The sequence below is a fragment of the Ceratosolen solmsi genome, unplaced genomic scaffold (assembly GCF_000503995.2).
Source record: "Ceratosolen solmsi marchali unplaced genomic scaffold, CerSol_1.0 scaffold15, whole genome shotgun sequence".
NCBI lineage: Eukaryota > Metazoa > Arthropoda > Insecta > Hymenoptera > Agaonidae > Ceratosolen > Ceratosolen solmsi.
The window spans coordinates 194,159-214,657 of NW_011948434.1; the positions used below are offsets into that span (position 1 = coordinate 194,159).

At 29.1% G+C, this 20,499-nt stretch overlaps 1 protein-coding gene across 1 annotated transcript in view; it reads right to left on the minus strand.

Annotated features, from left to right (window-relative positions):
- Nucleotides 1-106: 106 nt before the first annotated feature.
- LOC105364665 (neprilysin-21) overlaps nt 107-20,499 on the minus strand; it is a 42,014-nt gene continuing 21,621 nt past the window's right edge. The window contains exons 6-17 of the mRNA XM_011502650.1: nt 20,348-20,449; nt 18,998-19,129; nt 18,445-18,543; nt 17,947-18,113; nt 11,059-11,245; nt 9,917-10,093; nt 9,682-9,779; nt 9,311-9,366; nt 8,934-9,220; nt 2,455-2,613; nt 2,267-2,343; nt 107-245 (exon numbers count right to left, since the gene is read on the minus strand). Of these exons, the coding sequence (XP_011500952.1) occupies nt 146-245; nt 2,267-2,343; nt 2,455-2,613; nt 8,934-9,220; nt 9,311-9,366; nt 9,682-9,779; nt 9,917-10,093; nt 11,059-11,245; nt 17,947-18,113; nt 18,445-18,543; nt 18,998-19,129; nt 20,348-20,449 (1,641 nt within the window). The 3' untranslated portion in view covers nt 107-145. The remainder of the gene's footprint in view (nt 246-2,266; nt 2,344-2,454; nt 2,614-8,933; nt 9,221-9,310; nt 9,367-9,681; nt 9,780-9,916; nt 10,094-11,058; nt 11,246-17,946; nt 18,114-18,444; nt 18,544-18,997; nt 19,130-20,347; nt 20,450-20,499) is intronic.

Consider the following 20,499-nt stretch of genomic DNA (forward strand, 5'->3'; position numbering starts at 1 on the left):
TTTATCTAATAAGCTATTCATAGTTTTCTTAAAATATATTTATGCTAATTAATTTTTTATATGGCTTGCATAAATAAAGGTTAATATAAATATCAGGTCTATACGTAAATTTGTTTTCTTGTTTTATGTGTACGTATAGTATAGATCACCACATTTTACATTTTTTTATTGGATTCATTTTCGATCCGAGTGAACATCGAAATGCTTCAGCAAATTCAGGTGAATTCATCATTATTCCATTTATCCTAGAAAAATATATAATATAATATAATTAGTTTAAATTTAAAAATTGTATTTTTAATATATTTATTTATACATATATTATTCAAATTTTATATTTTAATAAAAAAATTTTAATATCACCATTACTTCAATTAAAATTAATTGTTGAATTTATTATAAAATACAAAAATGGATAAGTAATTTTGAAGGAAATTGTAAATATTGTATAATGATATATAATTGTAATCACAGAATCTGAATGTAAATGCTGTCATATTTTTAAATTAATTATAAATAAATAAATATATTGTTTATATTTTTAATTTAAAAAAATATAAATTAATGTCGGTTGGAATTAATATTATTGTTAATTTCGATTACACAATTTTTTAAAATCTCTCATAATTTAAAAGAAATGTATAATACTTTTAGAAAATGTACCATTCCAAACCTATTTTTAATTGAATCATTTACTGAATAATATAAAAAGTAAACTAAAATAATTTTTTTTATTAAAATAGTTGATTTATTTAACATAAAACAATGTATTAAAACAAGATTGGAGCAATTTCCAAGAATTTAAAAATAGGAAAAGTACAAGCTCTCTGAGGCTTACGTTTGTAATCATCAATTCTGCGAATTCTTGAATAATCTACGCCTTATTTTCTATTATCCTACAATATTTCCGCATAGCAACGTCGATTGAAAATTCTCGAAATTTCCAAGGGAGTGTATCCTTCTGGGCTTCTCGAATATTCTAGAGCTTAGTTTCTGACGTCATCAAAGCTTTTGGCCTAGCAACAAGCCCATGCATTGTTGCAAGCGTTGTAAGCTGCCATGCGAATATTTAAGAGCAGCTCGCCCACGCTTCTGTGCTCACTTTATTTTTACCAATCATTTACTCATCAGTTATTGCTCACTGTATTTCTCTCAATCTACCAGTTATCAGTTATTCGTCACTCTGCCATGAAATATATGAAGTCGTATATCAGTCAATCAGTTTTACTAAATACTCACACATAATTCAACCAGACTTTGCAATAATAAGATCATAAGCCAACAGTGAATCCAAATAATTTATAACTAATTTAAGTGCGCCACAGTTAAGCAGTCAAGAGTGTTGATTGCATTTCAACAGTGAATATTAAATAACAAGCGCACCACCTATGTACTCGCCACACAAGTGGGTAAGACATTAAACCTTCTGTGTTAAACTTTCTGTCTGAAACTGTCTGTATAGAAAATTCTGTATTAAACGTCACTGTATTCGGGGCTGTTCCCTGGATTCAAGCACTAAGACGTCATTGTGATCGGAACTGTACTCAGAATTGAAACTTAAAATTTAAATTCGAAAAATTGAAACTTAACCTTGAAACTTGCAGCGTGTGCAATTGGCATTCGAAAATTGAAACCTAATGCTTGTGCATTGGCACTCAAGAAATTGAAACTTAAAACTTCTGTGTTAAACGTCGCTGTATTCGGATCTGTTCCTTGGATTCAAGCACTAAGACGTTACTGATCGGAGTTGTACTCCGGATTAAAGGTCATACGTGGCACTATACAAGGAGTGTCACGGATTTACGCTCTTGCATTTTTCTGTGTAGTAATTTCCACCAAGCGCACTTCACCAAGAGGACCCGGAGCTTTACAACCTTTAACTTCGACTTGCAGTGTACGCTATCTCCACGTGAACAACTAAGGAACAGAAATCTCACAGATTCTCAACACCATATTAGAACAATATTTATTGTGTAGTTTGCAAATAAATAAAGAGAAAAAATACCAAGATACGCTATGTGTAAATATTGAATAAATGCGCCATTCCCTTCCACTCGCCAGCAATCCTCTCACTGAACATCACTGAGAGTTTTTTAGTCTAACTCTAGACACTATTATTTACACATATTATATATTTTTCATAATAGAGTTTACAGTATATGGGCTTTAAATATATAAGGAAATTATTAACAAATTTTTAACTTATTTTAACTTATGTACAAAAAAATGTTCTATTTAAAATTACAAAAAATATAGGCTACGATACCTTTCGGGCTGAGGTATATGATAATCAAGTTCGATCGAAAGAATGTAAGCCTCCGCAGTTATATTGGAGCAGTATGTCTATAAAGAAAAAAAATATATATATAATATAAAATATATATATATATATAATATATATATAAATGTGTATGCATGCAGGTACTTCAGTTTAGTATCAGAGGAATATCGTACTTGAGCAGCTCTAATAAAGAACAGTTGATTAGGATGTAACGCTTCGAGTCCTGGCAAAATTCTATCTTTCCCGTTTGTTAAGATATACCATGTTTGATAGGCGATCTGCAAGGCGCCGATGTCGGCTACATTTTCGTTTCTCGTAATATTCCAATCATACTAAAATCATAAAAGAAATTAAATCTAAAATATAAAAAATAATTGGAATTTATGAAATTTAGAAACAAATAAATATGTTTATTATTACAATATTTAAAGAATATATGTCCTAATACGGCGTTATATATATTTTATCAATTTGATAGCATCTAACATGCCTTCTGATTTATTTTAGAACTAAGTTGAAATAAAGTATTGTTCTTAATTTAATTTATCAAAAACAAAATTTGTATAAATTGTGTGCAGTTTACTATTATGTTAAATGCTTTATTTCCAATGTTTAGGTATCTTGCAAAATATATCATGATTTCTAAAATATGAGCAGACTGAAATTGGTTGTAAAATCTTATCTGGTCAATAACCAACTTCAATTCGGAAGAATATTTATGGATTTATAAACGTTTAGCTCTTAAACTTTATACTTTGTTCTCTTCATAGCTTGATTTTAAGTATTCATTTTTAAACATTGATAAATATATCATTTTTTAATACTATTTACCTATATTGATTTTTATCTAGCAGATACACTTAAGTGAATCTGTTGGGAAAAGTCATAATAAATGTTTCACAATTTTATATATATGATGTAATATAATATATGGATGCATGAAAATATAGATCTTCTTCCGCAGAATCAAAATATATAATTTAATATATAAATCATATAGAATAAACTAATTTCGTTTCAAATTTTTTAATTTCTTTGTATTTATAATAGAAAACAAATTTCAAGAAATATATTTTTATCTATTAAATTTAGTAAAGAAAAAAAATGGAGAAAAAAGAGAGAAAAACAATTTTTTCAGTTTATAGTAATTGAAATTAACTAATTTATGTACTAGTAGTATGTACTAGCGAACCCCCACCACCTTCCAACTGTCGATAAGTTGTCATGCTGTCGCCAGATGCGTCAGAGGCAACGAGAGCTCATCTTGCTGTGAAGATCAAGAGACGACTACGCCCTTAATTAACTATGAAGCCACAAGAGGCGCTGCCCTCACTCTGTAAGGGAGGAGTCTCTGATTGGACGAAAAATAAGGGAAGGGGTTCAAGTGAAGTTCATGGTCAGAAAATGTATTTAAGGGGCGCATTTTTCAATATTCAAACACTCTCGATACAGTACTTATTCAAATAAGTGTCAAGTGGAACGCCATTAACGTAGTTCAAGACAGCAGTCGTTACACGTCCTAGAAGAACGAAGACATATCCCCTTATGTTCATTAACGTAGTTCAAGAAACAGTCGTTACAAGTTCAAAAGGATCGAAGACATATCCACCTATCGGAGTCCGAAGACAATTAGTCTTCGTAAGTAGTATCACCTCTACAATAATCAACTGAAACTAAAGATTCAGAATACGCCATCGACAAGCAACCAAAGAAGACGAGGCTCTCATTAGAGAGACAGTGTGGAATAATTCCAAGATCGTCGTCAAGATCGCATCAACTGATGCGAGACTTGCCAGCCTTACCCTCACCATAGTTCAAAGTTTGACGCTTATGAATCCACAGCGTTGGCTCGTAGCAGACGCAACGAGGTAAAAGCCTAATGCGGTACGCAATGAGGTAAAAGCCCTTCAAACTCTTACTTCCATCTGAATTTATTGCAGTACGCCAATATCAGGACAAGGTACGCTTGATACGATACGAGTGTATCTGAAGTAACAACAGTTAAATGTGTCGCTCTCCATTACAACCATAACCTCAATTACGCACGTACCCATCCAAACAGTGTGAGTGTCGACGAATCAAACTTCGCGCCATTCTGCGCTCATATTCAAACCATCACGCTGAATAGATGAGTATACATTAATCCACCACAAGAGTTATTTCAATAATTAATAATAGTAATATTAGTCAATCTTTGTCATCAAATAAATAACAGAATAAACAACATATACATCAGCCATATTTATATTGTATTATTATACTATCCTTTCCAGTTGTGACCTTTCATCGCTACCACATAATACCCGTGGTCTCTGAGTTGTCAACGGCATCAATTTGTATTCTTCGAACCGGACTTGGTAAAACAAGCCGGAACGGTAAATACATTTTGTACAGAATGTAATATTTATCGTTGATATTACAATTATTTTAGTATTTTTTCAAAAGCTCTTAACCACTGTTACTTTTTATAATGATTCATGAATTGTGATAATTTAAAAAAATCAAATTTTTCAAATACATTTTTGTGATTGTACTTCAAAACGACATGTATTTTTATGACATATAGACATTAGTAAAAAATAATGTTCAACTTGCCTTTTGGAAAAGCGGTTCAATATCTTGCCAATATGTTTTAAAAATAACAATTATAAGAATAAATTATAATAGGCAGCTTTGAGAAAAATTTGATCATGGTAAAATTATAAAAGATTCCTCGAATTTCTAAAAAATGAATTGCCAAAAACTATTGAATGAAAAGCAACAGCCAAATTTATATAAATAGTTTACCGATTTTTAAGTATATATATTTGTTCGGAAAATAATCCCACAATTTGACTAGTCAGCCAAACGTGCAATAATTAACGTAGAACAATAAAACCCACTAGATGTTATGTGGGGTTGCCGGGCAAGTAAAGGGTGAATGCACTGATTAATAATTAACACATGTCTTTATTATTTCTATTTATTTGAATTGATTTACAAAAGGGTGAATTACAGACGAACTTTATATTTCTTGATAATCTTGTGGTGTTGAAATATATTTACTATGAATGAAGCAGGTTATAATCTATTGAATATTATCGCTAAGAGGTTATCATGATTGTAGTGCTCTGATCGAACACTGGAATGCCATTGTGTTTATCTTAACACGTGTGTAGTTGCCTTTAAATATCGGTCGTAAGAGAGCCGAGATGGAGGTTATGCGAAGCTGTGCGCCATCTGTGGCGGGAACAACTTGCAGTTGGAGGGATTGAGAAGCCAATGTGGCGTTTATAGCTGGTCTTGTTCAAGAGTATGTCCGGGAAGCTTCCGTAGTTGGACTTTATCCGTCCGTCTTCTACATAAGCCGAGAAATCAAGAATGAGTACTAGCTGTAAGGACTTACTTGCAGTGTATCGTGATTTTCCAGTCTCTCTTCGATGGCTTGTTATTACGTTCCCTTGCAATGTTGCAACTCTTCAGTTCTTCCTTGTCTCCAAGTGAGACCACAAGTGGTCAGGTCCCACGCAATCCAGTCTTGATGAGATCAATTCAACTGTACACTAATTCACAATAGTGGAAAGAACTTATTATTAAAACTCAGCTAGCTAAACGACTCATCTCTCCGGTCCTCCTCCGTGAGAGTTGGTCGTGACTTATCCTTCACTGTAAGAAGTATTTGGAAAGAGTAAGTGAGGGTACATTACGTAGTCCCTTCTTAAAATGATTCACTGATCCCGCTCCACTTGGGATCCCTTCTTCCTTTATTAATTAACCAATCAGTGGTTGATCTTGGGTCGCACAATAGATTATGCACGCCTTCATTTCCACTTCCTTCCGGGCTCAGTTCCGAATTTGCTAATTGGGAAAGTGTCGGAAGGTGGCGAGCCTTTTCCATTGGTCACCTCTCTTTGGTTGCCTCATCCCTCTCTGGGACTTGGCTAGAAGAAGGATCCGCTTGGGCGTGGTCAATTTTCCAATACGATCGACCAGATGTGGCATAGCCAAGAACAATGCTTGCATTGTCTTAAAGGCCGAGTGCGCACGTATGGTCATTGCATGTGTAGTACGTACGGGTTTTCGGTTGCAGTAAATATTTGTACTCAATGCTTCACGCATATCTGATATTCGTTCTGAATCTACTTTGGGGTTCTCCCGGCAGTAAACCCATTAGGTTCTACTGCACTGGGAGTATGAGCACGTTCCGCTAGAGTTTTCCAGATGTTTTATGACACTAGTACAAATAATTATGAGCAGGAAAGTTTTGAAGTCTTAAATACAATTTTCATGACATTACTTGTCAGATATTTTATTGCCTTATTAAACGGAGTCTCTTATTCTCAAACAATATTTATAATTCTTGTACAAAAAATAAGCAATTTTTAACAAATCAAATATTGATAACACTTTAAATTTATATCAGCTGAATTCTATAATACCTTCATTTATATATAGCAATTTGTGAAACATAAAAATTTTTTTTCTTTTTGCTGTCAAAGGAATAGAAGACATTTTATACTTGCATTCTTAGTTATTGACGACGAATTTATTTTATTTTATATTTATGTAGAGTATTTATATAAAATTAAAATTTTTAATAATAGCGGTTGTAGCTCATATAGTTCAGAGCACTGTACTTGAATTAAAATACTTCAAAATAGTATCTGTTACAAAACATGCTATATAGATTACTATTACATTTATAATTTTATTGAAAATGATTTTCGCATTTTCAAGCATTGCTAAAAAATTCGTTTCAGTTGAAAAAACTTATATTTACAAAATTGTAAACACGATAAATGCAGTTATATAAACAATATTATTAGGTAATGATTTTACTTCTAAAGATTTCAAAATTCACTTAAAAAAATTAAAGTATTAATATAAAGAAAACTGCTTAATTTAATTAGGCTGTGTCTCAAAACATACTAAAAATAATCTACCCATCTCTGAATTTTTAAATGAACTAAAATTTATATAAATCGCCACATTAAATCCCCTGACTATTAGAGCATTAATTAAAAAGATAAGTAAGAAAGAGATAATAAAAATATGTTGATTAATATGGTTTCCAATTGCTGAATAGAAAAAAGCAGAAGTAATTTTTTACATATTGTTTGAAATTGTACTGATCCGGTTCGAAGGACCAAATGTGGAATTGCACTGATCCGGCTCGAAGGATTAAATGTTCGAAAATGTATTTAATTTTCTGGCTCGAACTGCCAAGTTCGAATATTCAGTTAATTTGTCACCCGCCTTAGCATGCTTAGATAAGGATTTAAATGGAAGGGCTGTACAGATGTACAGTGGTTCAAACTTCGTTAAAACATCGTTTATTTTGGTTTTATTGACAATTACGTTATTATTGATTCTGAATTCACTTCTCATGGGAGACTGAACTATGTTATATCACAACGATATAGTTGCTCCTTGGCGATGGTGACGATGTCGTAGATGATCTTATAGGGGTCAGCAATGGATTTTGCATACTCCGATAAGGGAATCTAGCTTGGTTTTGTGATCTATGCTAACGCTGTAAAGGTTAGTAGGGAGAGTCAATCATACTCATGAAGGAAGTATGGAATTAATTGCGTGGTAGTTACCGTCAATAGAGACTACTGGTATACCTTCGTGTGAAGGACGGGTCAGACACCATGCTACTTGTCGACTATTTCCTTGTACTGCAGACTCCGGCTGAAGAGCGTGGCTGAAGCGTAGATAACTGACTAGGATAAGTAACTGACTCGGAGGAATAACTGACAATTAGTCTTGATGCGCGTTTCGTTAAATATCCACGCGGCAGCTAAGTTAACTGGCAACAATGCTTAGCTGTTACTGTGTGACGTTCGAGAAGAGGCTATGGAAGCTTCGAGAATTCCACGTGTCAAATGTTTACAAATTCAACAACTAGAAGGCTTATAAAATTTCCGAAAACCGAAGATCTTGGAAAAATGCTCCAATTCCGATCACATATAAATTATAGAAACTAGGATTTTGAGGTAATCTAATATAACACGATTAAAACAGCAGATAACTTTTGAAGATATTTCTATGTGTAATATTTTTACATTATGGTATCCATAGATAGTTTGGCTATCTTTTGAAAGGAATTTTTGTATTGCATTGAATTATATTTGTGTCGAATAAATTAAATATAAATTAATAAATAAACAATATTTATATTGAATAAAAAAAACAGTAAAATAATTTTGTATAATATATTCCAATATAGAGTAGATTAGATATAGAAAACAAACAATTATATTGAAACAAGTTTGCGTTGTTTTTTACTTTTATAATTGGATCAATATCTCAACTATTTATGATAATAATTAATATTTTTAAATTATTTTTAATATCTCTGTTATTAGAATTTTTTAATATTCAAATTATATATGTGTGTTGTCATCCTTTAAAAGTGCAATGTTATTTTTAATACCTAAATTATATAAAATAAAATGAATATTATTATAAATGTTGATTATAATTAAATTATGAACAATATGCTTAATTTTTAATATTATATTGCAAAACTTAAACTTTTATTTTTTATATTTTTATAAATTAAAAATTTGTTATTATAAAACAATACGAAGAATAAATTAGAAAATTGTTGAATTATTAAGGAAAATAGCAAATCACTACTATGAATAATGCATAAATAAATTTTTACCTGTATATCAACACTATTTCCATAGAGTTTGACCTTTCTCCAAAAACTTCTAGCATAGAGCTTAGCAACACATTCAATCATAACCTGGAGTTTGTGCCAAGATTCTGGAGTAATCCATGACCATTGTGTACTAACAGGATCTAGATCAAGCGGCAATTGTCTATGATGAAGATCAAATGCATGAAGTACTTCGTGACTTATTACCGAGCCTAAAGTTGCATAAACATCATATGTGGGTCCACCGTTCCATGACCAAGACCACATAGTCATCATTGCTAATGAAATGACTTTAAAAATGAATATATAAATTATAAATATTGTTATTTAAATTACTACTAACGAAAAATTGTTAATAATCTGTGATTATTATTTTTTACCAATAGAATTAGACGATGCTTCATAATATGCGCTAACAGCAAAAGGATGATGCCCTCTATTAAAATGAACCAAAAATATTAAAATAAATTTTTATTATAATTTTTCGTAAATCGCCCTTACTTTTATTTTTTTTATATAATATTCAACAAAATTTATAATACCTCAAATATAAACTTAATAAATGTATTTCACATAATTAATTAAAGGTTTAATCTAATAAAATAACTATTATCATGATATTAAAAACTTTTTCTAGAATATTATAGATTTTAAAACTAAAAGGATGATAGCTGATTAAAACGATGCTTAATGTTTTACTTTTAGAATGGTTTGATGATGGTCATGATGATGCTGTATTCTTCTCTCTTACTTTTGAATTGTGTTTTTGTTTATTTGTCCATCCAATCTTCGAAGTTGCTTATATCTTCTCAGCACAGTTGACAGAAAATCATCATGATCAATTTTAACCTATTGTAATATTGTCAAATAATATAAATTTAATTACTAAATATTATGAAGTATTTTCTTAAAAATAAATATATAGTCCCAATTGAGCTTATTTTATTAATTTAAATAAGTAACCAATATATTCTAAATTAAATTACCTTTATCATTTGTTGTACCAATAAAGATTCATTTAAATATCCAGGCCAAATTTGAAATTTTCCATATAATGAATGTAGTTTGACAATAGCTTGAGTTCTTGTCTGTTCATCAAGCCAAGGCATTATAAGCATTCGTTCAGCAAGCGTTTCTTTAATACGCTCAAATAATATTGATACCTACAATATTAATTTATATTTAATTTTTTTAATTTAATGTTTAGTAGTAATATTTAGTACTAATTTGTGAACATTTAAATCTACTAATATTAAAAATTAGTTATTATAAAAATAATATAATAATCTCTTAGAAATAAAGCCACGATTTATTAGTTATTCTGTATCTAAATCTGTTTAATCTACTAAATCTACTATAAAAATAAAAAATTTAATAAGATATGCGTTATATTATGTTTATTATTTAAAAAATTATATACAAAATCAGTACAATTCATGAATGAAAAAAGTTCAGTATTAATTTTCATAAAATATTTAAGGTAACCAAACATCACCATAAAATTGAAAGTAACGTAGAGAATAATAATAAAAATAAGTGAAAAATTCTGTTTTATTAAAAAAATATTATGCTAAATAAAAATTAATAGAATAATATAAAATACTGAAAGAAATTGATCGATTGACTTATTAAGTAATAGTAAATTTTAAACTACCTATAATGAATACATTTATATGAAATAAATTATATAGCTTATTTATAAATTATTGATATATTTAACTCAGAATGATAAGTTATTGTTTCTCCAAGTGAAACATATTCTTAATGATTTTGGTATAATAACATAATACATAACATATTTGTTATATATGATTTAAAAACTTCAAAATATAAATATTCTTAAGAAAAAGAAAATAATACTATCTGCTTTTCGTGCAAGTAAATATATTTAAATCTATAAAGATCTGAATATTTTCTATATAATTTTAAAAAATCATGATTGTAATTATATAAATCAATGTGTAATATAATGTGCTAAAATATGGATTTTCTAACATGAAAAAAAGTTTATAATATATAATTTTAAAAAAAATTTATAATAGTTTGTACATTTTGTACATTGCTCCACATTTATATGTAACTGAAAAATTGAAAATATTGTATTTAATATAAAAACGTATCTTATTACCCTGTTTATAAGAAGTTCTAAAAAGTCTGGATTATATTGTTGAACATAAAGCATTCCAATACCTTCACTGAAGACATTTTTAGTTAACTGGACACAATTTTCGCTCCAGTTTTTACTAGCAGTTACATTTACAATATCATATAAAATATCTGTTGTATATAGTACCAGCAAGCCATTATGAATAATTCTAAAAGTTATATTTTTATTATAAAACAGAGATTTTTATAATAAAATTAATATTTTATATGTAATGTATAAGTTATCATAGAATTAATATGCCTCTTTACTATTTATAATATAAATAAAACAAAATAACAGAAGGTCTCTTAATCGTGTGTAAATAAATTACACTCTATTTATCTAGATTTATACAAGATTAAATATTTATGTATACATGACAAATATAAATTCAATATTTACACTCTATTTATATATAGTATTTATATTTAAAATTTGTCTAATTTGAAAAATAATAAGTAACTTAGATATATAAAAGTTAAATCAAACGGTTTCTGTACAAAATGTATTCGCCGTTGAACATGAAATTTTAAATTATAACTATAGGTTGCAAGTGAAATTAGTATTTTGTGAATGCCTTATAATATGTATATCAAATTTATAGAATAACGAATCTCGACGCCCGTACACTTCTTGCCTTTTAATAAATTTTTCATTTTCAATGGCTATAAATAATGCTATATAAGATTATTGTAAAATTTTCCTTTTGTTGATGTACAAAATATATTTACCGTTCCGGCTTGTTTTACCAAGTCCGGTTCGAAGAATACAAATTGATGCCGTTGACAACTCAGAGACCACGGGTATTATGTGGTAGCGATGAAAGGTCACAACTGGAAATGATAGTATAATAATACAATATAAATATGGCTGATGTATATGTTGTTTATTCTGTTATTTATTTGATGACAAGGCTTGACTAGTATTAATATTATTAATTATTGAAATAACTCTTGAGTTGGATTGATCTGTTGCGGTGGCAAACGTATACTCATCTATGCAGCTTGATGGTTTGTGTTCGAGAGTGAAAAGAAAATCTCTCGAATTATATTTACTAGAAAAACCTTCAACAGCTAATAAAAATTGAATTATCGAACGGATACGAAAAACTAAGAAAGTCTCGACAAGGTTGTATGAGACTCGAAAAGGTTGTTGTACATCTGTGAACTGGTAAACAGCCATTTATTGCCTTTCGTATTAAAGACGTAGTAATTGTTTTGACGCAGTCCGCGTGGGCAGCCAAGGGCCTGTTCGCGGGGGATTATAGGAATACGCAGTCTGCGTGGGCAGCCAAAGGGCTGTCCGCGGGGGACACCAAGAACAGGCAGTCCGCGTGGGCAGCCGAGGGTCTTTCTTCCAAAAAAGACAAATCACACAGAGTGAGAGTGAGCAGTCTGGGGAAAGGTCAAGTAATAGAAATTAATTGTCCAAGGAAACCAAGCCAACAAATTCACTCAACGCAGAAATAAGTGCTAGTAGTTCAAGGCAAGAATAAATAGTGCTGATGAGTATAAGAGTTACGCCGCACATAATTGTGTCCCTCTCACCAGCTGATCAGATCTAAAATTAGTGCGTGCTGATGAATATAAGAGTCACGCCACTTATTTGTGTCTCTTTCATCGGCTGATCAGATCAAGAATAAATAGTGGATACTGGGGAGTATAAGAGTCACGCCGCACTTAATGTGTGTCCCTCTCACCGTTGATCAGATCAAGAATAGTGCATCCTTGTGAGTATAGAGTCACGCCGCACGCAGTCGCTTTGCTGCGTGCAATTGTGTCCAACTCACCGCTGAATCAGAATTTAAACTACGACATCGCTGTGAGTACGTTAATACACTTTATCTCTTCAATTATTGTCAGCCGGCGGCAGATCTGGCATAAGACAACCATCAAGATTATCTCAGACTCTCCAACAAGAAGTGTGCAGTCATTATTTATCCGTGCAATTTTCATCAATTAATTGTAGTGACACCTCCTATATAAGAAGTCGTTCAAGAAATCGTATCTTCATATAAGATTTAAGAAGATTCTACAACACCCATATGTAAATTGTGTAATAAATTGTATAATAAATGTACAATTAACCAACTCTCACGACTCTTGTACAGCCCCTACATCTGACTCCTTCCCGAGCGTCTGCTAGGGCGGGCGGCAAACTAAGCTATTAAAGCATTGGCAGTTCGAGCCAAGAATTACATCACTACAACTTTCGAACACGCCTTAATCTAAATATAATGTATCGGAATCGTATTATAACAAACGATAAATTATTTTTTTATTAGGTAGTTCAATCTTGAACAAGTAGTGTGATGAATAAGTCCAAATGTTTTTATGAGAATTGTCCAAAAAACCTAGATAGATATGATTTAAAAAAATATATATACAATCTGGATATATTGCCGATAAAAAGCTCATGACATATTTGTAATGCAATTCTTATTACAACCTCTCACAATACTTTGGTTATCGAATACTCATAATATTAGAACTATAATAATCAGTAGTAATAAATGAATGCGCAAATAAATAAATTCACAATACTTTTCTCATTTATCAATCAAAAAATTAACAACAAAATCAAAATATTGAATTATAGATAAATTTGATAAAATATCTTCTTTATCACGTTTACATTTTATACAGTAAAAAAAATTAAAGTTGAAAATATAATTTTTAAAAATATTAAACTAAATGATATGTAAAATAGGATATAATAATTCAGGTAATTCTTCACCCTTCTGATTTTTTTATAATTTCTCAGCTAGAAAAACTATTAAGAAAGCATACTGCTTAAATATAAAATAGAAATAATTTCGTAAAGAATTTGTTTTATTTCGATCTGTAGTGAAGCATTCTTGTTGATATCGTATATAATTATTGTCGCCTTAAAAATATCTATTGGAATATGATATTGCAGCATATAACATCGATGATATAAGAGTATTAAAAATTTTCATTATTTTATAGATATTTTCATGTATATATTTTGTGATGATTTTAAATTACTGATATATATTTTGGTTAAAATTTTGTGTCTTGTTCAAAAGAAATAACATTAACTAATAGTTATAGAATATTCAGAATAATTTCGAAAATATCGTATTAAAAAAATATAAATTTACATTTACCATTCAATTATAGTTAATATGTATATAAAAAATTACAATTGTTTTGAATTAAAATAAATGCATACAACATAAAATATATTTAATGGAAAATATCATTCCAAATATTTTGGAATATTTTAAAGCAAATTTTCATTTATAATTATAAATTTAAGTTCTCTTTTATTTATATTTTCCTTGTTAATTTTAAAAATTTTATACTTCATATTTTGAATAAGTTTTAGAACAAATTCTTAATTCTATTTTATTTTTAAAGGTAATGCTCCATATTAAATCTATGAACATTAATTTAAGCTATCTCATAAATTTATTTCTTCCTTATTAAATTTATATTCTAGTATATTCATTTTTAGTTCTATTTTTATTATTATATTATTCTATTATTGTATTATATAAATTAAAATAAAATTTTAGAAAAAAAATATAAAACTTTATTTAATAAGTACTTTTTAAACATTTTAATTATGAATATTAATATAAATAAAGAATAGTGTATTTGTATATGTATTTGTATGAATAATAAAAAAGATATATCTGTATCATTTAAACATTTTTACAAATACGTTATATTAATGCTGTTCGAAAGTTTTAATAATTTGCTGCCCGCTTTAGCTGATGCTTAGTTTGGGAGTCAAGTGGAAGGGTTGCTGAAATGTGTAGTATATGCAAACATGTTTAACATATGGTTTATTAACAGTTACATTAAAAATAAGCAGTATTCACTTCTCACAGAAGAGTGTAAGCTCTGTCTTGTCTCAATGATGTGGTTGCTCCTTGATGGTGACAATGTCGTGGTCTCTGCTAATGTTGTAAGTATCAGCAGAAATATGCTCACACTTCAGTATGGAAATGTGGCCTTTAAAGTGGGTGTATGCACACACGCCTATACCGAACGTGTGACCTCAAAATATGTATGTACACACGCCTGTACCGGACGTGTGGCTTCAAAGTATGTATGCTCACACTTGATAATTAATATATATATTTCTTGGGATGGCTTCATTGTGTGAACGTAACTGAACGACTGCTGTATGGTAGAAAGCACTGCCTGAATAGCGTAGTTGAATGATTGATAACTGTTTAATTGACTAAATTACAAAGAGCGTCTAGGCATAGTGTGCTGCCATTAAATATCCACGCGGTAGCTTATTGAAATGGCTATAAAGCATCGCTGTTGCTATAATAGAATCTTACATGAGCCGCAGAAAGGAAACTCTAGAAGTTTCGAGAATTTTAAGAAAAAACAAGGTTTAAGAAATTTGAAGAATTCCAAGCGGCGTTACTATGCGAAGGCCATATCAACCGTTGTAGGGCATTTGAAACCAAAACAAAACAAGTACTCAAAAATTCTTAAACACAAGTGTTTACAGAAAATTGAGAGCTAGAGGGACTAGCGATGCCAAGAGCCAACGGTCTTGCAAATTGCTTCAATCTCGAACAAATGCTTTTAATTGCAAACAAATATTTGATATTAATGTATGCTGGTAATAAAAATTACCTTTCATAATTTATTTGAAGATAATTTATAAGTATTATAATATGAAATTTATTTCTATATAGAGAAAAATTAATACTTCTATTTCATTCTATAAAATAAAAATTAATAGTTCTATTTAGTTCTATAAAGAGAAAAATAAATCATAATATGCAAAATCCTAAACATACGTTTGTTCTTAATTTTGGTATATTTTATTTATTGAAGATATATTACAGCCATTATATAAGGGTCACATCATTATTTGCATGTACTCATTTTTTTCTCTACCGATAATGCAAATTTTCTAAATATAAGTATCATTTTCAAATCTTCTACATCAATTACTCTTTATAATTATTTTCTATAGTCTTTCAACTTTTAATAATTTTTTTATAGAATATTATCTGCAATAATAATCAAATCTTTAAATTTTCTACCGTAAATAATACATATTTTCAACTTGAAATTTAATTTTTAATACTATTTTTGAAAGAAATTTTATTTTATTATAAATGGATCGGATACTGTATTTTGTTTATATTGATATTCATTATTACTAGGCTGTTCAGGTGTTAAATTGGAATATTCATTTTACTTATAAGAGTTCAAACTTTTAGAATAGTAGTTTAAATATTATGAATGTGTTCGAGATTGCGAAACCTTTTTTCAAAGCAACATCCGGCAAAACAACATCGTAAATTTGTCTTTTAGATTTCAAAACTTTCTTGCTTACAACCATCTAGTAATAGCGTCATAAAACATCTGAAAAACAAGACAATAAACACGAGAAAATCCAACTCATTAGGCATTTGTACGAATGCGCTCTGCTCGGTAACTACTTCAAGCAGTATGCACTAGCGAATCCCCACCACCTTCCCACTGTCGACCAGTTGTCATGCTGTCGCCAGATGCGTCAGAGGCAACGAGAGCTCATCTTGCTGTGAAGATCAAGAGACGACTACGCCCTTAATTAACTATGAAGCCACAAGAGGCGCTGCCCTCACTCTGTAAGGGAGGAGTCTCTGATTGGACGAAAAATAAGGGAAGGGGTTCAAGTGAAGTTCATGGTCAGAAAATGTATTTAAGGGGCGCATTTTTCAATATTCAAACACTCTCGATACAGTACTTATTCAAATAAGTGTCAAGTGGAAGTCCATTAACGTAGTTCAAGGCAACAGTCGTTACACGTCCTAGAAGAACGAAGACATATCCCCTTATGTTCATTAACGTAGTTCAAGAAACAGTCGTTACAAGTTCAAAAGGATCGAAGACATATCCACGTATCGGAGTCCGAAGACAATTAGTCTTCGTAAGTAGTATCACCTCTACAATAATCAACTGAAACTAAAGATTCAGAATACGCCATCGACAAGCAACCAAAGAAGACGAGGCTCTCATTAGAGAGACAGTGTGGAATAATTCCAAGATCGTCGTCAAGATCGCATCAACTGATGCGAGACTTGCCAGCCTTACCCTCACCATAGTTCAAAGTTTGACGCTTATGAATCCACAGCGTTGGCTCGTAGCAGACGCAACGAGGTAAAAGCCTAATGCGGTACGCAATGAGGTAAAAGCCCTTCAAACTCTTACTTCCATCTGAATTTATTGCAGTACGCCAATATCAGGACAAGGTACGCTTGATACGATACGAGTGTATCTGAAGTAACAACAGTTAAATGTGTCGCTCTCCATTACAACCATAACCTCAATTACGCACGTACCCATCCAAACAGTGTGAGTGTCGACGAATCAAACTTCGCGCCATTCTGCGCTCATATTCAAACCATCACGCTGAATAGATGAGTATACATTAATCCACCACAAGAGTTATTTCAATAATTAATAATAGTAATATTAGTCAATCTTTGTCATCAAATAAATAACAGAATAAACAACATATACATCAGCCATATTTATATTGTATTATTATACTATCCTTTCCAGTTGTGACCTTTCATCGCTACCACATAATACCCGTGGTCTCTGAGTTGTCAACGGCATCAATTTGTATTCTTCGAACCGGACTTGGTAAAACAAGCCGGAACGGTAAATACATTTTGTACAGAATGTAATATTTATCGTTGATATTACAATTATTTTAGTATTTTTTCAAAAGCTCTTAACCACTGTTACTTTTTATAATGATTCATGAATTGTGATAATTTAAAAAAATCAAATTTTTCAAATACATTTTTGTGATTGTACTTCAAAACGACATGTATTTTTATGACATATAGACATTAGTAAAAAATAATGTTCAACTTGCCTTTTGGAAAAGCGGTTCAATATCTTGCCAAGTGTATGAAAATAATGAGGAGCACTTACATAGATATAGGCAGGTTGATTATTATTGTATTCATGGCGATAATCATTATTGTACATATCTGTACCGGCATTGTCTAAAGTTGAGTTAACTAGCATCTCCCACCTTATCTAACCAAAGAATTATGATATTTCAATTATTAAATATAATAACATTAATTTATATTATTTATTAAATTTCTTTTTTGATTTTTACTTATAATCTTTTTGGCTTTTAAAAATAAAAATGTAAACTATAAAAAAACTGTAAACAATGTAATAAATGTAATAAATGATTTTATTATCAAAAGGTAATAAAAAAATGAAACTCGAAACAAAATTTTTTTAATTCAGCATTTAAAAATATTATTTCATATAAATTAATATGTTCTTAAAAATTAATTTACATTGTATATTATGTTAAATAAAATTAATTATATAACAATTAATCCACTGTACTCACATATTCAAAACTTTCTTGTAAATAAGAAAGATTGTATGGTACATAGATACGTTGATCAATCTCGATCCAATTATATATATCTCTATATCGAGGATAACTCTATATTCATATGAAAAAAAATTATTTTAATGAATGGAAATATTTGTTTGTTTTCGCAATTCTATTAATACTTGTCAATTTTTATAATATAGGTGTAACTTTTTAATATAGTCTTTAAAATGCAGATAAATATTTCTCCTAAAGAAACTAATCTTTTCAGTTTGTATTAAGGAAATATTAAAATTAGATGATAACAATAAAATCTTTAGAATATATTATATTTTTCAGTCACAGGCAATTAATAAAAAATTGATTGTAACCTTACATAAAGTTTAATATATTGTATTAAATAAATAATAGCTGTTTAAGATTATGATTCAATAAATTTTTGGAAAAATTAATTTCTTATATGATCAAATATTATTATTATAATTTAAATGTAAAAAATAGAGATTATAGAAATATTATATCGTTTGAAATATATTTATATCTCATAATTTTTTTTATTACTAACCTTTTTAATAGTTAAGCAAAATTGTAGTAGTTCATCTATTTCGGACAATCTTTCTTTTTGTTCCATATCACTTGGTATTAAACTTTGAATAATTTTTTGTATTCTTTGAGAATGTTTCTCTTCTTTACTATTCTATAATATAAACAAAAACGACATAATTTAGGTATACATAATTGAAATAATTGACAATACAATGACATTGACAATGACATAATTGGATAAAATTTACATTTTCTGCTTTTATAATTATTATTTCATATATCATTTTTGTTTTTGATTTGTAATATACTACGTACTTGTCAGTAACTTGATACTTACATAAAATCCTTTGTATGCATTATGTTTACAAAAGAAATAATCTGTGTATCCAAGAAACGCTTATAAATATTTATACATTAATATTTTTTAACATCTTTCATATTTTAAAAAATATGAATATAGAATAAATACGAATGTTCTATATCGTAAGTTCTATAAGTCATACATTATTGTCATATCAAATTCATTTATCGTAACAAATACTTGGAAAACTTCTCAATTTATTGAAATTTTATAAACTTTAATTTGTTTTATTTCTAATAATTTGATGTAATAATAATTTGTAGCCTATCTCTTATTACACGCAAAAATAAATTAAATTATAATATAAAGTTTCTTGTAATTAAATTTATCTTTTATATGGAGATATCGAGTACTATTAAAAATTTCTAAATTTATAATTAATATTCATTTGATTTTTTTTTATTTTGATTTCAATTTTTATTTTAAAATTTATATTTAATATTAAATAATAATTTAGAATTAATAATTATCTCACATATGTAATATATTTTTGGCAGATTAAAGTAAAACAGAAAAAGGTGGAAAAAACAGCAGGAAAATAGTTGTCAGGCATGAAGTATAAAGCAAATACATGTATGCGAGACTATTAATTTTTAAATAACAAAACTCTTATGATATTATCGTAATTGCATACGTATTGGTACACATAGTTTTATTGTCACTATAATCTACTTTTCTCGATTTTTTAATCCACGAACTTCGTTTAAGTTTGTTCTATTTTATATTAAACATATTAATTAGTATTAATATTGAGCTCATTTATTCTACTTCATCAAGTAAATAAATTATTTTGCTTAAAATCTTATTTATTAACAGGACACAAAAAGAATTTAATTAAAATCCAATAATAAAGTAGTAATATAAAGTATTACTATTGCAATTGGCAAAATAATGCCTGCATTTGTTACAAGCTTGAATTTATGTTGTAATTTTTATTAGATTTATGCTTTATATAAAACTTGATCCAATATTCAATGTAGATAAAAAAATTAATAGAAAAAAACTGACTTTAATAATTTTATACACTTTGCTCTCAGTTAGATTGGATCTTTTCCTGCGTCTTGCTTCGCTTGCTATATATAGTCCTCTTCGGAACCTTGATTCATTTTCCTGAAAAATATTATATTACTTAATTTAGTACATTATTAAAAGTATGTGTG